Source organism: Adiantum capillus-veneris, chromosome 8 (genome assembly GCF_014529385.1).
Source record: "Adiantum capillus-veneris isolate H3 chromosome 8, ASM1452938v2, whole genome shotgun sequence".
Taxonomy (NCBI): domain Eukaryota; kingdom Viridiplantae; phylum Streptophyta; class Polypodiopsida; order Polypodiales; family Pteridaceae; genus Adiantum; species Adiantum capillus-veneris.
Window position 1 is genome coordinate 32,529,679 of NC_140938.1, and position 13,567 is coordinate 32,543,245.

The following is a 13,567-nucleotide window of genomic DNA, read 5'->3' on the forward strand; positions in this document are numbered from 1 at the left end:
ATCATTGTACCACTTCGTGCAATCAATAGTAGACCACTCTCGCCGACGAGAGTGGAGCCTTGGAGGAGCGTTTTACAATGTCTCTGGTGTCGTATCTCTCTTCTCTCTTTCTCTCAGTCTCATACACTTGCACGCAAAATATCCACCCACTTTGTTCGTGATCACAGCGCACTCCATAAAGAACGGAAGGCTCTCCCTTCCATAAGAACTAAAAGGAACCTTGAGCAAATTTGGATCACTCATCTTGAGAAAATACAACATTCATTCCGTTGCACCTTACATTGGTACCAGAGCTTTGGCAGTGTTCTGTATCACTCAAGGAAAGAACCACAAGAATCACAAGAATTTTTTTGCTTGTTGCGGTCGCGCGTTCGCTTGGGCGTGTCGATTCCTAATCGTGTTTTTGAAGAGTGACAGGAATCCCAAGAAAGAAAGGCTTGTCCAACCTCCCCTTGTGTCTCTTTTCACTCATTGAGAGCGGACCGTGCACTTAGCGGCCGGCCAATCGACATGAGGTGGGAAAAAGCAACCTTGGTGTGAGCGCAAGGCCGCCAAGGGATGCGCCCGCGGAAAGGAGTAGAACTCGGGTGAAGAGAAGATCCTTCTCAAACACGGTTTGCAAGCAAAAGAAAACCTCAAGAACCTCAAGAACCCAAGTTTCTCGTGGACTTAAGAACCAAAGATCATAGTGCATGGTCGTCACCCAAAGCGGAATGGATACTTCGCATACAGGTGATGAGCATGAGAGAGGCGATTTTCCCCACCAGGAGATTTTTTCGACCCTCCCCCTTCGCCATCTACGCCACAAGTTGTACCAACTCCCATGGAGATGATGGTCAAGTCGATGTTGGACATGATGGCGGCACAACAAGAGCGAATCGCGAAGCGACTCGCCTGGCGCTGGCACAACAAGAAGCGAATCGCATTGCGCTGGCCCAACAAGAAGCGACTCGCATTGCTTTGGACCGCGAGCGCGAAGAACGAAATAAAAGAAATGCAATACAACAACAGGAAGCGAATTGAGTTGCGTTGGCACAACAAGAAGCAAATCGCCTTGCTTTCGAACGCGAGCGCGATGAACGAAACGAACGAAAAGCAGAAAGGGAGGCCGAGCAAGAGGCTCAAAGAGAGCTACGCACTCAAGAATTGCTTCGACAAGTGCTAGCCTCGAAGTCGGAACCAACCAAAGATCATGGGAGTTCCTCAAGTGGCGCAAGCCACGATGCGGATTCCAACAACCCAGTCACCAAGAAGTTGACTTTCAGTAAGTATGATGGTAAGATGGACGCTACGGTTATTCATTCTTGGTTGCATCAATTTAATGCATATTTTGCGACAACTAAGAAAACAGGAAATAGCAAAGTTTTGACGGCAACTATGTACCTTGCTTGTGATGCCATCAATTGGTACCATGCATGGCAGGAGGCACAGCTAGCCCCGCACCTAGAGGAAGCCGACGAATTCACGCCCCTCTCCTTTAGTTGGGCTGATTTCCAAGACAAGCTCAAGGCGCGGTTTATGCCACCTCGGTACCTAGCACAACTGAAAGAGGATTGGCACAATCTCAAGCAACATGGTATGCTAGTCATGTCGTTTTCTAACCGTGTTTTACAGCTCGGCACTCAATTACGCAAATCGGATGATGAGCGCAAAGAGGCTTTTCTCTTTGGGTTAGACGAATACATCAAGTTTGATGTCGAAGTCTTTGACCCCGCGGATCTCAACAAGGCGGTAGCGATCGCTCTCCCCCAAGAGATGAAGCACAACAAGGGAATGCCTAAGAAGAACAAGTCTTCTCAAGGGACCTCTCAGAATTCTCAGAACACACAGAATGGTAAGAACGGTAAAAATGGTAAGAATGGTAATTCTTCTAGTCCCTTTTCCTCTAATTCCTCGGAAAAAAACTCTAATAATGAATCTAAGGGTAAAGCTAAAGCACCTGCAAAACCTAAGCTAACCCCTGATGAAAAAGCTTCACAAGGAATTGTAGGAGGATACATCACGGCTGAAGAACAAGTGATTTATGCTAAAGAAGGTAGATGTTTTCAATGTCACGTCAAGGGGCACATTAAGAAGGCCTGTCCTAAGACAGTCCCACCTAAAGAACAAAAGGCACCCACAGCAACCACAAGCACTATCACAAACCAACTTGCATCTTCTCCTGACTCTGACACACATATTGATGAGTCCCTCATGAAGTGTTATGGTCATGTAAAAGGTCAGCGTTTTATCATATTGTTTGATCCAGGCAGTATGCATGATGTGATTAGTCCCCCTCTTGTTGAGAGAGCCCCCCTAGAGGTTAGTCAGAAATCTCCTCTCGAGGTTTCTGGCTTCGCTCCTGGTATGGACTCTCTCATCACGAAGGAGTGCCTTGATGTGATGTTTACCGTTCAACAAGCTTCTTTTAGAAGGAAATTTCTTGTGTCTCCTCTCTCAGGATGTGATATGATTTTGGGCATAAGATGGTTTCGTGAACTCAACCCTCTCATTGATTTGCGAGGCTAACACTCTCACTTTACTTGCCCAAACTGATTCCCCCCTCATCATTCGTGCTGAGGAGGGCTTGCATTCTTTGTCTCTCATCTCTCATGTGCAAGTAAAGCGTGAATGACGAGGAGCACAAGTGGCATTCATCTATGCTGCTCCAGTTTCCCAGAGCATTCAGGCTCCAGGTAAGTATTCAGAGTTGTTTACGAAGTTTAAACATCTCTTTTTGCAAGATGATCTTCCACCTCGTCTCCCACCCGAGCGGTCGAAGGATCATCGCATTGAGCTTATGGAGGGAGCACAGCCTGTCAATAAGGCTCCCTATCGATTGAACAAGACACGGGAGGAAGAGTTAGAGCGACAACTCACGAAGTTGGTGGCTAGAGGATTCATACGCCCTAGTGTAAGTCCTTTTGCTGCTCCTATTTTGTTTGTTCGCAAGAAGGATGGTTCGTCTCGTTTGTGTATTGATTACAGGGCATTAAACAAGATGACCGTCAAGAACAAGTTTTTGATGCCTCGCATTGAGCATATCCTCGATAGGCTCAATGGGGCAAAAGTTTTCAGCAAGGTCGATCTCAAAAGTGGATACCATCAGGTTCGGGTATTCAAAGGCGACATTTTCAAGACCGCCTTTCGCACCGAGCGAGGGCAATGGGAGTATATTGTTATGCCTTTTGGATTGACACGTGTCGTGGGTACATTCAATCGTCTCATGGTAGGTCGTTTTGACGATATGGTTGGGGTATGTGTGTTCATCTTTTTAGATAATATTCTCTTTTTTTTTGCATCGTGGGAACAACATAAAAGAGATGTTGAAAGGGTACTAACTCGTTTGGATGAGTGTCATTTGTACATTGCAGCTGAGAAGTCTGAATTTTTTCTTACTGAAGTCACTTATCTGCGTTATATCATTTCTGCACAAGGCGTCAAGCTAGATCCCGCGAAGGTGCAACAGGTTCGTAATTGGGATTTGCCCAAAACTACATATGATGTGCGTTCTTTTCTTGGTTTATGTCAAGCATATAGTTCGCACATAGAGAATTTTGCACGCATTGATGCACCTATGATTGATGTTTTGAAAGGGGTAAAGACTCGCCGTCAGCACGTAGACTTGCCCGAGGTAGCCATTGAGGCTTTCGCAGCTCTCAAGGTTGCGGTGACAGAAGCACCGTGTTTTATTCTTGTCTCTTGGGATAATCCCTTTGAGGAATGGACGGATGCGAGCAATGTTGCCATAGGCGCTGTGCTTCAGCAACATGGTCGTCCAATACCTTTCCTTAGCCGGAAGCTCAATAGTGCAGAAAAGAATTATTCAGTTTATGATAAGGACTTTTGTCTGTCATTCACTCTCTTAAGCATTGGAAGCATTTTCTGTATGGTAGAGAGTTTACAGTGCGCACAGATCGTCAAGCCCTCAAGTGGCTCCAGTCTATGCCTAGTGCACATTGGAGTGATCGCCAAGCACGGTGGTCACAATTTTTTGAGCAATTTGGAGGTTTGATTGAGTATGTGCCTGGAAAAGCTAACCCTGTTTGGCAGATGCGTTGAGTCGCAAAGGACAGATTTTGGCTCTTGAGCCAAGAACCACATTTTCTATTCAGGGTGCGTCTTTTGACAGCATGAAGAATCAGTATGCGGATTCCGAGTTTGGTAAGCATTGGTTGCAGGCTCTTGCTTCCCAAGGGCCAAGCAACTATCTCATTTGTGATGAATTGTTTTTTCGTCACCGTTTATGTGTGTTGCCCTCTCTCAGGCCAACCATATTGCATGATGCACATGATTCTCTCATGGGTGGGCACAGGGGAATGAACACCACATTGGAAAACATTGAACGATTTTTTTATTGGCCTAAAATGCGAAAAGATGTGTTTCGTTATGTCACACAGTGCACTATATGACAAAAAGTAAAAGCTCCTCGGAGTAAGCAGCAAGGCCTCTTACTTCCGCTACCTATTCTCGATGGACCTTTTTAGGATATCTCCATGGATTTTGTGACTAACCTACCACCAAGTTTGCATTCAAGGAACACTCAATGTTTAACAATTGTTGATCGTTTCAGCAAATTTTGCATGTTGATTCCTTGTAAAGCCACAGTTACTGCACAAGATGTAGCACGATTGTTCATTAAGCATTGGTACCCCCTCTGTGGTTTGCCAAAGTCAATTGTTTCAGATAGGGATGTTAAGTTCACGTCCAATTTTTGGCGCGCACTCTTTGAAAATTTTGGCACTAAGTTGAATTTTTCATTAGCTTTTCATCCTCGGTCAGATGGTCAAACAGAAATTACAATCAGTTGGCTTTTGATGTTTTAAAGTCATATGTGCATGATCAGCAGTCTCAGTGGGAGCTCTATCTTCCATTGGTACAAGCTCTTTTGAATGACTCTTTTTCTTCTGCTATTGGTCGGACTCCGTATGAGGCAGCTTTTGGTCGTCCGTTCCAGTCACTTTTGACTTGCTCGGTCACTCAAATGCCTGATGCCAATGCTGAAAGTCAGTCATTGGATGAGATTTCTGAGAGTGTGAAGCTTCGGCTAAGCAAGGCTCAGGAATCTTATTCACGGCAGGCTAATAAGCATCGTCAGGATGTTTCGATCAAGGAAGGAGATTGGGTGTATTTAAGAATCATGAAGCAACGTCTTAAGCAAGTTGGAAAGAAGTGTCCAAAGTTGTCTTTTCGTATGTATGGTCCATTTCCAGTCATTACAAAGATAAATGAGGTTTCAATGAAATTGCAGTTGCCTAACTCATGGTCAATGCACAACGTTTTCCATGTTTCTTGGTTGAAAGTGTTTCAGGCAACACCTCCAAAGGACATTTCGGAAGAAGAAGAACCGGAGATCATCGCTGAAGCTGAAGCAATGGAGCCGGAGCAAGTGTTGTTGCATCGGTTTCGCCATGGTTCGAAGAAGCAAGTGCGACAATATTTTTTGAAGTTCAAGGATCGAGGAACCCATGAAGCGGTGTGGGTAGACGAAGAGTTCTTCAAGGATTATCTAGAGTTGTTGGCAGACTACAAGGAAGCCATGCAGCTCGGTACGAGTACCTCACTTTAAAAAGGAGGGATGTCACGTCACACATCCAACCCTATGTGTCCGTGGACAAGCTACACCATAACAGGGTTTCCGTCTAGTCCAGTCAATCTAGATTAGAAGTGATCTGGCACTTTTTGTGAGTCTAATCGTAGACTGTGCATGCCCAGTAACTTAGCGTAGATGCATATCCTCTGGTTGCACATAGCATGATCATAAGCATTCCCATCAGAATCAGTCGGGGGAATTTTCCAGTGATTTTAGCCTATTTTCCCTATTTTTGACATTTTTCACTTATTAAGTGACTTCCCAACAAAAGTAGATAGGGCAATTTGGGTAAGAAAATATATAAGCAAACCAAAGCTAGCACTCTTTGGCAGATGAGCAACGACCACAACAGGCCCCAGGCAGCAAGTACTCCCCTCTCTCAGCATACATCTCCAAGCTTCCCTTGGCGATTCCCTTCAGCCTAGCGTTTTTGCTCATTGCCAACATCTCCTACACCTTGGCGTTTTCAGCAAACCTCTCATCGCCAGCATCCCCTACACCTAGCGTTTTTAAGATCGCCATCAAAGCTGCAAATAAGCAGCGTTTTCAGCCTTCATTTGCAGCAGATATACCACCATTTTCAGCATTAAGGACAGCAGCAACTTCAGCCATAGACATCTGCAGATACACACCATTTCAGCCTCCCAAAAACGCAGCCAAATCAGCGTTCTCAGCAGCCCCGAATCAGCCCCAGATTTTCAGCAATAGCGTTTTGTGGACAGCAGTTAGAAGGTCGCAAATTTCAGCCCTTAGGTCATCGTCGTCGTCACCAACATAGTCCCAAGTTGCATCAGTTTCCACGCATCATCATTGTACCACTTCGTGCAATCAATAGTAGACCACTCTCGCCGACGAGAGTGGGGCCTTCGGAGGAGGGTTTTACGTCTCTAGGGTCGTATCTCTCTTCTCTCTTTCTCTCAGTCTCATACACTTGCACGCACAATATCCACCCACTTTGTTCGTGATCACAGCACTCTCCATAAAGAACAGAAGGCTCTCCCTTCCATAAGAACTAAAAGGAACCTTGAGCAAATATGGATCACTCATATTGAGAAAATACAACATTCATTCCGCTGCACCTTACATCATGTCTCTTCACCAAGAGACGTGTCTTTTCATTTATGTCTCTTCGTCTCCTATATAAGGAGCCCTTGTATCACACATTCAATCATTCAAACACAGAGTCTTCTAAATCTTGTCTCAAGTACAGTTCCAGTTTCTTAAGTCTTAATCATGAGTATAAGTACTTAATTAAGGATTAGTACCTAGAATCCATACATTTCCAGAATTAGGGTTTCAACAGTTAGGGTTTTTGGCAAAAATTAGGATTAGGGTTTCTGCTCTCGGGCAGCCACGTCATCACTTTGTGACAGTTTAGGCCACTCGGCCACATCTGTAAGTTGGCTCCATTCTTTAGGCTTTGACACGTCAGCAGTTTGTTATATCTCCCCTTCTTGAAAGAGAGTAATCGTCCGCGATTACAGCATATCTGCAAAACAACTCAAGTTAGCTCAAAAATTTCCGAGGGTCATTCCAAGGGACAATCAATTTGCTCTTTTTATTAAGAAGTTAGCTTCTCCTTTCTGCTCTTTTGATCAAGGAGTTAGCTTCTCCTTTCGGCTGTTTTGATCAAGGCTTCTCCTTTCGTCCAAATCGGAACTCTTGATATTCCAGCGTAGTAAAAATAGCCATCACACCTAGACCGTACTGATCTTCCACGGATGTCTTGATGCACTAAAATTACATACCCAGGCAATCTCATCCAATTAGGAATATTCAGTAGTTGGCACATCACAATGCAACACAAATGCTTACATATGCATGTTACAACACATAGAAACATAAAGCCGCCGATGAACACTCCTCCCGCATAACCTAATAAGGTCCGGGCTGGGAGATATTCAACGACTCCCTCATCACTCCTCCCGCATAACCTAAAAAGGTCCGAGCCGGGAGATATAGAGGCCTTTTACAACCAAACGCCCCCCAGACCGCAGCCTGCGTCGTTTGGAGGTGCTGAGAGTAACCACTGCTCAAACTTCTTAATACTCCTCCCGCATAACCATCCAGGTCCGGGCCGGGAGTCACAACAACAATACTCCCCCCGTAAATAACCACAAGGGTCTGGGCCATGAGTAAAAAAAAGAAACAGCACTTTTCAATCATTCAATACTCCCCCCGCAAATAACCACAAGGGTCTGGGCCATGAGTATAAACAAGCATTCTCAAACATAATTTCTTACTTCTCCACCCAGGAGTAAAATCACCAATCATTGAAACCAGTATCAAACCAGAGTCAAACAATTCAAATCAGCACCAAACGGGTTCAAAACAGATACCATCCATTTCAAACAAATTCCAAACAAGATCACCAAACAAGATCAAACAGATTCTCGTACAAAATTCAAACTTAAAAAGCAATCTCGACATTAGCCGAGCTCGAAAATTCGACTGACTTTCCTTCCTGAAACCTACACCAAAAATTAGGGTTAGGTCTCTTCCATAGGTCGTGGCAAGCACAGCATGGTCCGTCAGCTCTTGAACAAACAGTGTTGCTTTGGTGGCGATGGTAGTCCCAAGATAGCAATCGCACCAAATCTCCAAGGTCATCTGCTCATGAAGAGACATCTACTAGGAGATGTCGAGAAACTTTAAGTTATAATCTGCTAGGGTTTCCGGGCAAGCATTTCAAGATACCCCTCTGCGAGAAGTTGCACTCCGAAGGAAGATGTTAGAAACCATATAACTTCAGACTTTTTTTTTTTTTTCTTGAAAGCTAGCAAGTACTTGGAGTGTGTTGCTTGGTAGCTATCAACATCTGCATGGCACTACCTCTGAGAAAAACAGTGACTCGAAACAAATCTTGGATCCTTCTTTTGCAAGTGATCTTAATGGCTTATGCCCTGTAAGACATGAGCGGTAAAGACGGGAGCACGCCCGATGCGCGATGAAGTAAGGGCGGGAGTGGCTAATAAGTCCGGGTTGGAGTGCGAAGATACCTCAAATAAAATTCCATCAATAGCTTTGTCTGCTCTTTTGTAGGACCGGTATGCTTTCAGAAAAGCACACGCCTGATGCTCCGATACCACTGTCACAAGACGGGCACCACATGCCAATAGAAAAGAACAGACTGAACATACTTTTTAGCACTTTAATAACAACTGAACTGAAAGAGAGAGAGAGAGACAACACGCGACATGGAGTGGCGGAATTCCACCCTAGAGAGTAGTGGCCCCAAACCTTGGCGCCCCTTTCGGTATTTCTTTATATTGCATCGACATAGTACAAGCCGGTACTCCAGACTCTACACCTTCACCAGGAAGCATGCCAGAGAATGAGCCCTAGCCTCATATTCAAAGGCCCATGGCCTGAAAAGCAGTTTCAGCAAAAAGCCTTTAAAACTCAAAAGCTTCTGGTCCAAAAGCAAAGCCAAAAAGCTGTCAGCGTAAATCACGGAAATCCGTATAGCTTGCCACGTCATCAATCAGGGCAATTTTCGAAAACCTCCATGTTGCCCTTAGGGTTAGGGTTAGGGTTAGAGTTAGGGTTTCTACAGTTTTAGGGTTAGGGTTTCCAAAATTAGGGTTTCAACAGTTTGGGTTTTTGGTAGAAATTAGGGTTAGGGTTTCTGCTCTCGGGCAGCCACGTCATCACTTTGTGACAGTTTAGGCCCCTCGGCCACATCTGTAAGTTGGCTCCATTCTTTAGGCTTTGACGCGTCAATAGTTTGTTACACTGAGTGCGGTCTTAATGTAAGTAGGCCATGTCATTGCCTATGGAAGCCGATTGTTTCCAAGGCCGGAATTGACAACACAGATTTATGAGAAAGAGCTTTTGGCGGTTATCCATGCTCTTACTTAGTGGCGACATTACCTACTCGGAGCCGATTTTACGGTCTTCACTGATCATCAGACTTTACGCTACTTCTTGTCACAGAAGCAGCTTTCGGAAAAGCAGATGAGATGGGCTAACATCTTGTCACAGTTTCACTTCCAAATTGTCCATGTATAGGGACAGAAGGCACATGCTTTGTCCCAGAAGCCGTTAGTCTTGGCTATTTCCACGATTCATTATAGGAGCTTCGAGGACATGGTCAATCAGTATGCTACACATCTAGATTGTTCAGATGTATTCACTCAGATACAGAATGGGGAGGTAGTAGCGGGATATTCCAAACGGGATGGCTACTTGATGAAGAAAAGGTTCTAACTGAATGCCATTGTCCACCTTTTACGGGTCATTGCGGTATTGACACCACCTTGAAAGGTGTGGAGTGTTCCAGCCTATGTCTTTATCTGCATTGAAACACCTCTTATAAGTGAGTTAATTAACATATTAATAATTGACATTTTAAGAAATCGTGGGTTTTTAGTGGCATTGCCTGACCAGCTTTAATTCCATATATAAGTTACCCTAGGGCTCAATTCTCAAGCATAAGTTAGTACCCTCAACACCAGCACCAACTACCCGCATTACCTCAGCATCTCTAGCGTTTTTGCACCTGATCAGTCAGTGTTTTCAGTTTTCAGCCGTAACCTCACCGTATCATCACAGATCCAACCATCAGTACCAATGTTTTCAATTTCAGCCCGAGACAGCAGATCAGCCAGCGTTTTCATATTTCAGCCCTAGCCTCATCGTCAAATCGCAGCCCCAAACCAATTAGCCCTAGCGTTTTCATTTTTCAGCCTTTAGCCTCGCAATCCAAGCATCTACAGCAAGATCCCATCAGCATCTCAACATCTAGGAGAGACTAGGACCATTGTATCAGCATTTGTGCAATCTAAAGCAAATACCAAGGGGATTTGGAACCCCATCTGGTGTCGGTCTCCTTTCTCTCTCTCTTTCACTCACAATATCATTCTCTCCTCTCTCTCGTCTTTGCACATATCTCATGAAGTAAAAGGAACCTTGAGTACGTGTTGAGCACTCAACCTGAGCATTCACCATCAATCACTTCCGCTGCACATTACATTGCTCAACCAAGCCTTATCCTCCAAAGACTTGACAAGAATTAACGAATTTTACCCAAAGTTATTTAATGCCTACCATTAAAGTGCAATTGATCGCTGACAAGGGTAATTTTGAAGATGATCTCCATCGACATCTTCAAAAGTCAACAAGGGGTTTTGGGACACTTACCCACCAGTCTCTTTCTTAAAGAATTTATCTCTGACACGTCAGTGTGAGGGGTACACCGTTGGATTACCTTCACTATTGCCTTTCCGAGCAAGTCTCTGCCATGCATGAGCTTATGGAATCTACGACAGTTGGTTATCTCATGATAAAAGGCAAGGTTACCTCTGAACCAAAAAAGACAAAAGCTGCCACCATGGAACCACGGACTGAACAGATTTGCTCCCTAAGAGAACCAAAGATAGCACCTTTCAGAAGCCAATTAACTCCTCAACAAAGAGAAAGTATATAGATGGAAGGAGGATGCCTTGGATGTTTCCAGCCATACTTCATCACAATGTCCTCTACGTTCCAAAGAATCGGCACCCAAGCATCGTCATGCTAAGAAGCCTCAACCTTCAATAGGACTTGTACGAGATTTTTGTGTGTATGTTCATGACTCATATTAAGTTTTGTTTCAACAAGTTGTAATCTTATTTCCATTTCTTTTTCTTTTTTTTGGCAGATGGTAGGCAACATGCCTTCAAACACAATCTAGCTTTGCACCCAGTCTCTTTCTCCTTTATGAATTTTAATCTCCAAAAAGAGAGAGAATTTTGATTCAAATTGACAAAAAGCATCTGCAGGAATGACAATGTTCTTCATGTACACTCCTAGATTTCCATATTCCACTATCACATTAGATGGAAAAATACCTGCACCAGCATGTAGCAGCCAGTCAAAAGCTCTATTGCCTGAAATAAAGGCATCCACCCATAAAATTTGAAACAGAAAACCCTATACAAATCAAGTGTTTCAAAATTCTCCAATCTCATAGCAACCTTTATTCAAACTTACCTTCAATGTTGCCCCATTTGGCCCTAGCAATCTTTGCCTTCTTTTCACAAATCTTTCCTGTAAAATGGTTTAAAAGTGTCAAGTTGCAACACAAAGAAGCTTACAACGTTGTATGCTACTAATGCTCTAGAATGCTAAGCACAAGCTGCAATCCTGGGCACCTTATTTCGGATCATATTCCCAATCTTGATTATGTCACATTGCATCTCATCATCTAGTATCTTCAAGGCCTGGATAAGATTTGGCACAAGATTGAAGCTGTATAATGAGCAAAGAAAAGAGCACATTTATAGAACAGAAATCAGCAAATTATCAATCACCTGAGGAGCAGGGACGCTTCGAGACAGAAGCTTAATAAGATCACGTGCTTTGATGATGATGTAAGGATCACGTGTTTTCCGAGTGGTTGAGACAGTCATCGAACCCTCAACCTGTCTTCGTCACATTGTACCAATTAACTATACTTTTGTGACTCCACGTCATACAAACAATAATTACCTGTGACTAGAGATGCCACCAAGCTCATATCTAACACTAGCATGGAGAGTGTATCTTATTGTGTGTCTCAGCTCTCTAAACCCAATCTTCCTCAAAAATTTATGCTACACCACTGCAACATGCCTAATAGGTTGTACCACCTAAATATTTGAGAAATGTCATGAAACTAGACCCAATGCATATTGTTGCAGGTAGAGAACGTCTTGTTGTTAAGCATGAGTCCAATTAAGGAGGTCACGTAATTGCATTTGATTAGATGCTTGGTCTTGTTGACTGCAGTACTTAATTTATTGCGACCAAAGTTAACCAAGCCACAAGACAGACAGTTATTTCCAAGGTTCAAACCACAATTAGCAATTTCAGCGAATGACGGAATTCTGGGCTCAAGCAACAATTATGAGTCTTTTCAATTAAGAATTAATAAGACATTGCCAGGAAGCGAAACACTACAAACCATTATTGAAAGCATATGCTTGCTCGAAGGAAAAGTGCGGAAGAGAAAAGGGGAATGGAGAATTACTAGATTTAGCTTACAAGCTATGCCATGCTCTTTTAAAGTCTTTGTGACCACGGGCCAGACGTCCTGCAAGTACTTTTCTGCAAGAAAAACAAGAATTCCTCTACATATTTAGTCCCATGCAGAAAATACGTCTGTAGCATTCTGTAACACTTCAAGGTGCAACTCCATGCCAGCAGCTTAAACTACTCTAAGCTCTTTGACCATAATAAGCATGTTGTAATGTCTGAAGCCTCCACACAAGTTCCTCGCCAAACTACTGGCATACACCAAAGTATGCGACTAGCGACGAACCCCATAAAAGCATGCACGCACAGACGCACTCTCACACCACAATAGGGATGACAGAGAAGGACAAAAGCGTGTTGCACCTCTATACTGCGGGAAGAGCGTGCAGAAGGAGCTCTCTTCTAAAAGGCCGCCTTCATTCCAAGTAGGCTGAAACGGCTCTACTTTCCAGTGGTCGATATCGGGAGTGTCCCAAGGTTTGGGTTTGTCGTGCTTGCCCTTCCGCTTCCCCTGGGCATTGTACTGGACCTCCTTCTCCTGCTCTCCCATTTCCATCTCTAGTCACGAGGTGTGCGCCTCGCTGTCTCTCTTCTCTCGACTGGTTGCGACAGTTGGAGCGAAAGAGGGGGGCAGAAGAGGAGAAGAAGAATTGAAGTTCCGAACTCAGGACGTGAAGAATTGTGGAGAGAATTATTACTTGGTGAGCCTAACAGGGCTTTCGCACGGTGAGTTTGTTAACTCACCAAAGCTAGTCTTGCTTGGTGGACCTTGCTATATAACATCTATAGAATATAACATGCATATGCAAATTAACATTCATTTCAAGTTTTGTAATGTCAGTTTGGTTCATTTAGAATACATGCACCCAAGGTACAATTGATCTCATCTAGGACTGGTTTTCTTTCACAAATAATGGTCAAGAACTGGAGATTCAAGGTCCGTTGCATGTCTTACAAAGCATGACATCTTGTATAAATTTGCAAGTAGCCAGTGGATCG

The 13,567-nt window shown here is 43.9% G+C and overlaps 1 protein-coding gene across 1 annotated transcript in view; it reads right to left on the minus strand.

Moving 5' to 3' along the window:
* The window catches only part of LOC147451924 (RNA-binding KH domain-containing protein), a 31,091-nt gene extending 17,839 nt beyond the window's left edge, over positions 1-13,252 (minus strand). The window contains exons 1-6 of the mRNA XM_086517803.1: positions 12,932-13,252; positions 12,564-12,640; positions 11,866-11,976; positions 11,707-11,775; positions 11,546-11,602; positions 11,404-11,442 (exon numbers count right to left, since the gene is read on the minus strand). Of these exons, the coding sequence (XP_086373929.1) occupies positions 11,404-11,442; positions 11,546-11,602; positions 11,707-11,775; positions 11,866-11,976; positions 12,564-12,640; positions 12,932-13,124 (546 nt within the window). The 5' untranslated portion in view covers positions 13,125-13,252. The remainder of the gene's footprint in view (positions 1-11,403; positions 11,443-11,545; positions 11,603-11,706; positions 11,776-11,865; positions 11,977-12,563; positions 12,641-12,931) is intronic.
* Between the last annotated feature and the right edge of the window lie 315 nt (positions 13,253-13,567).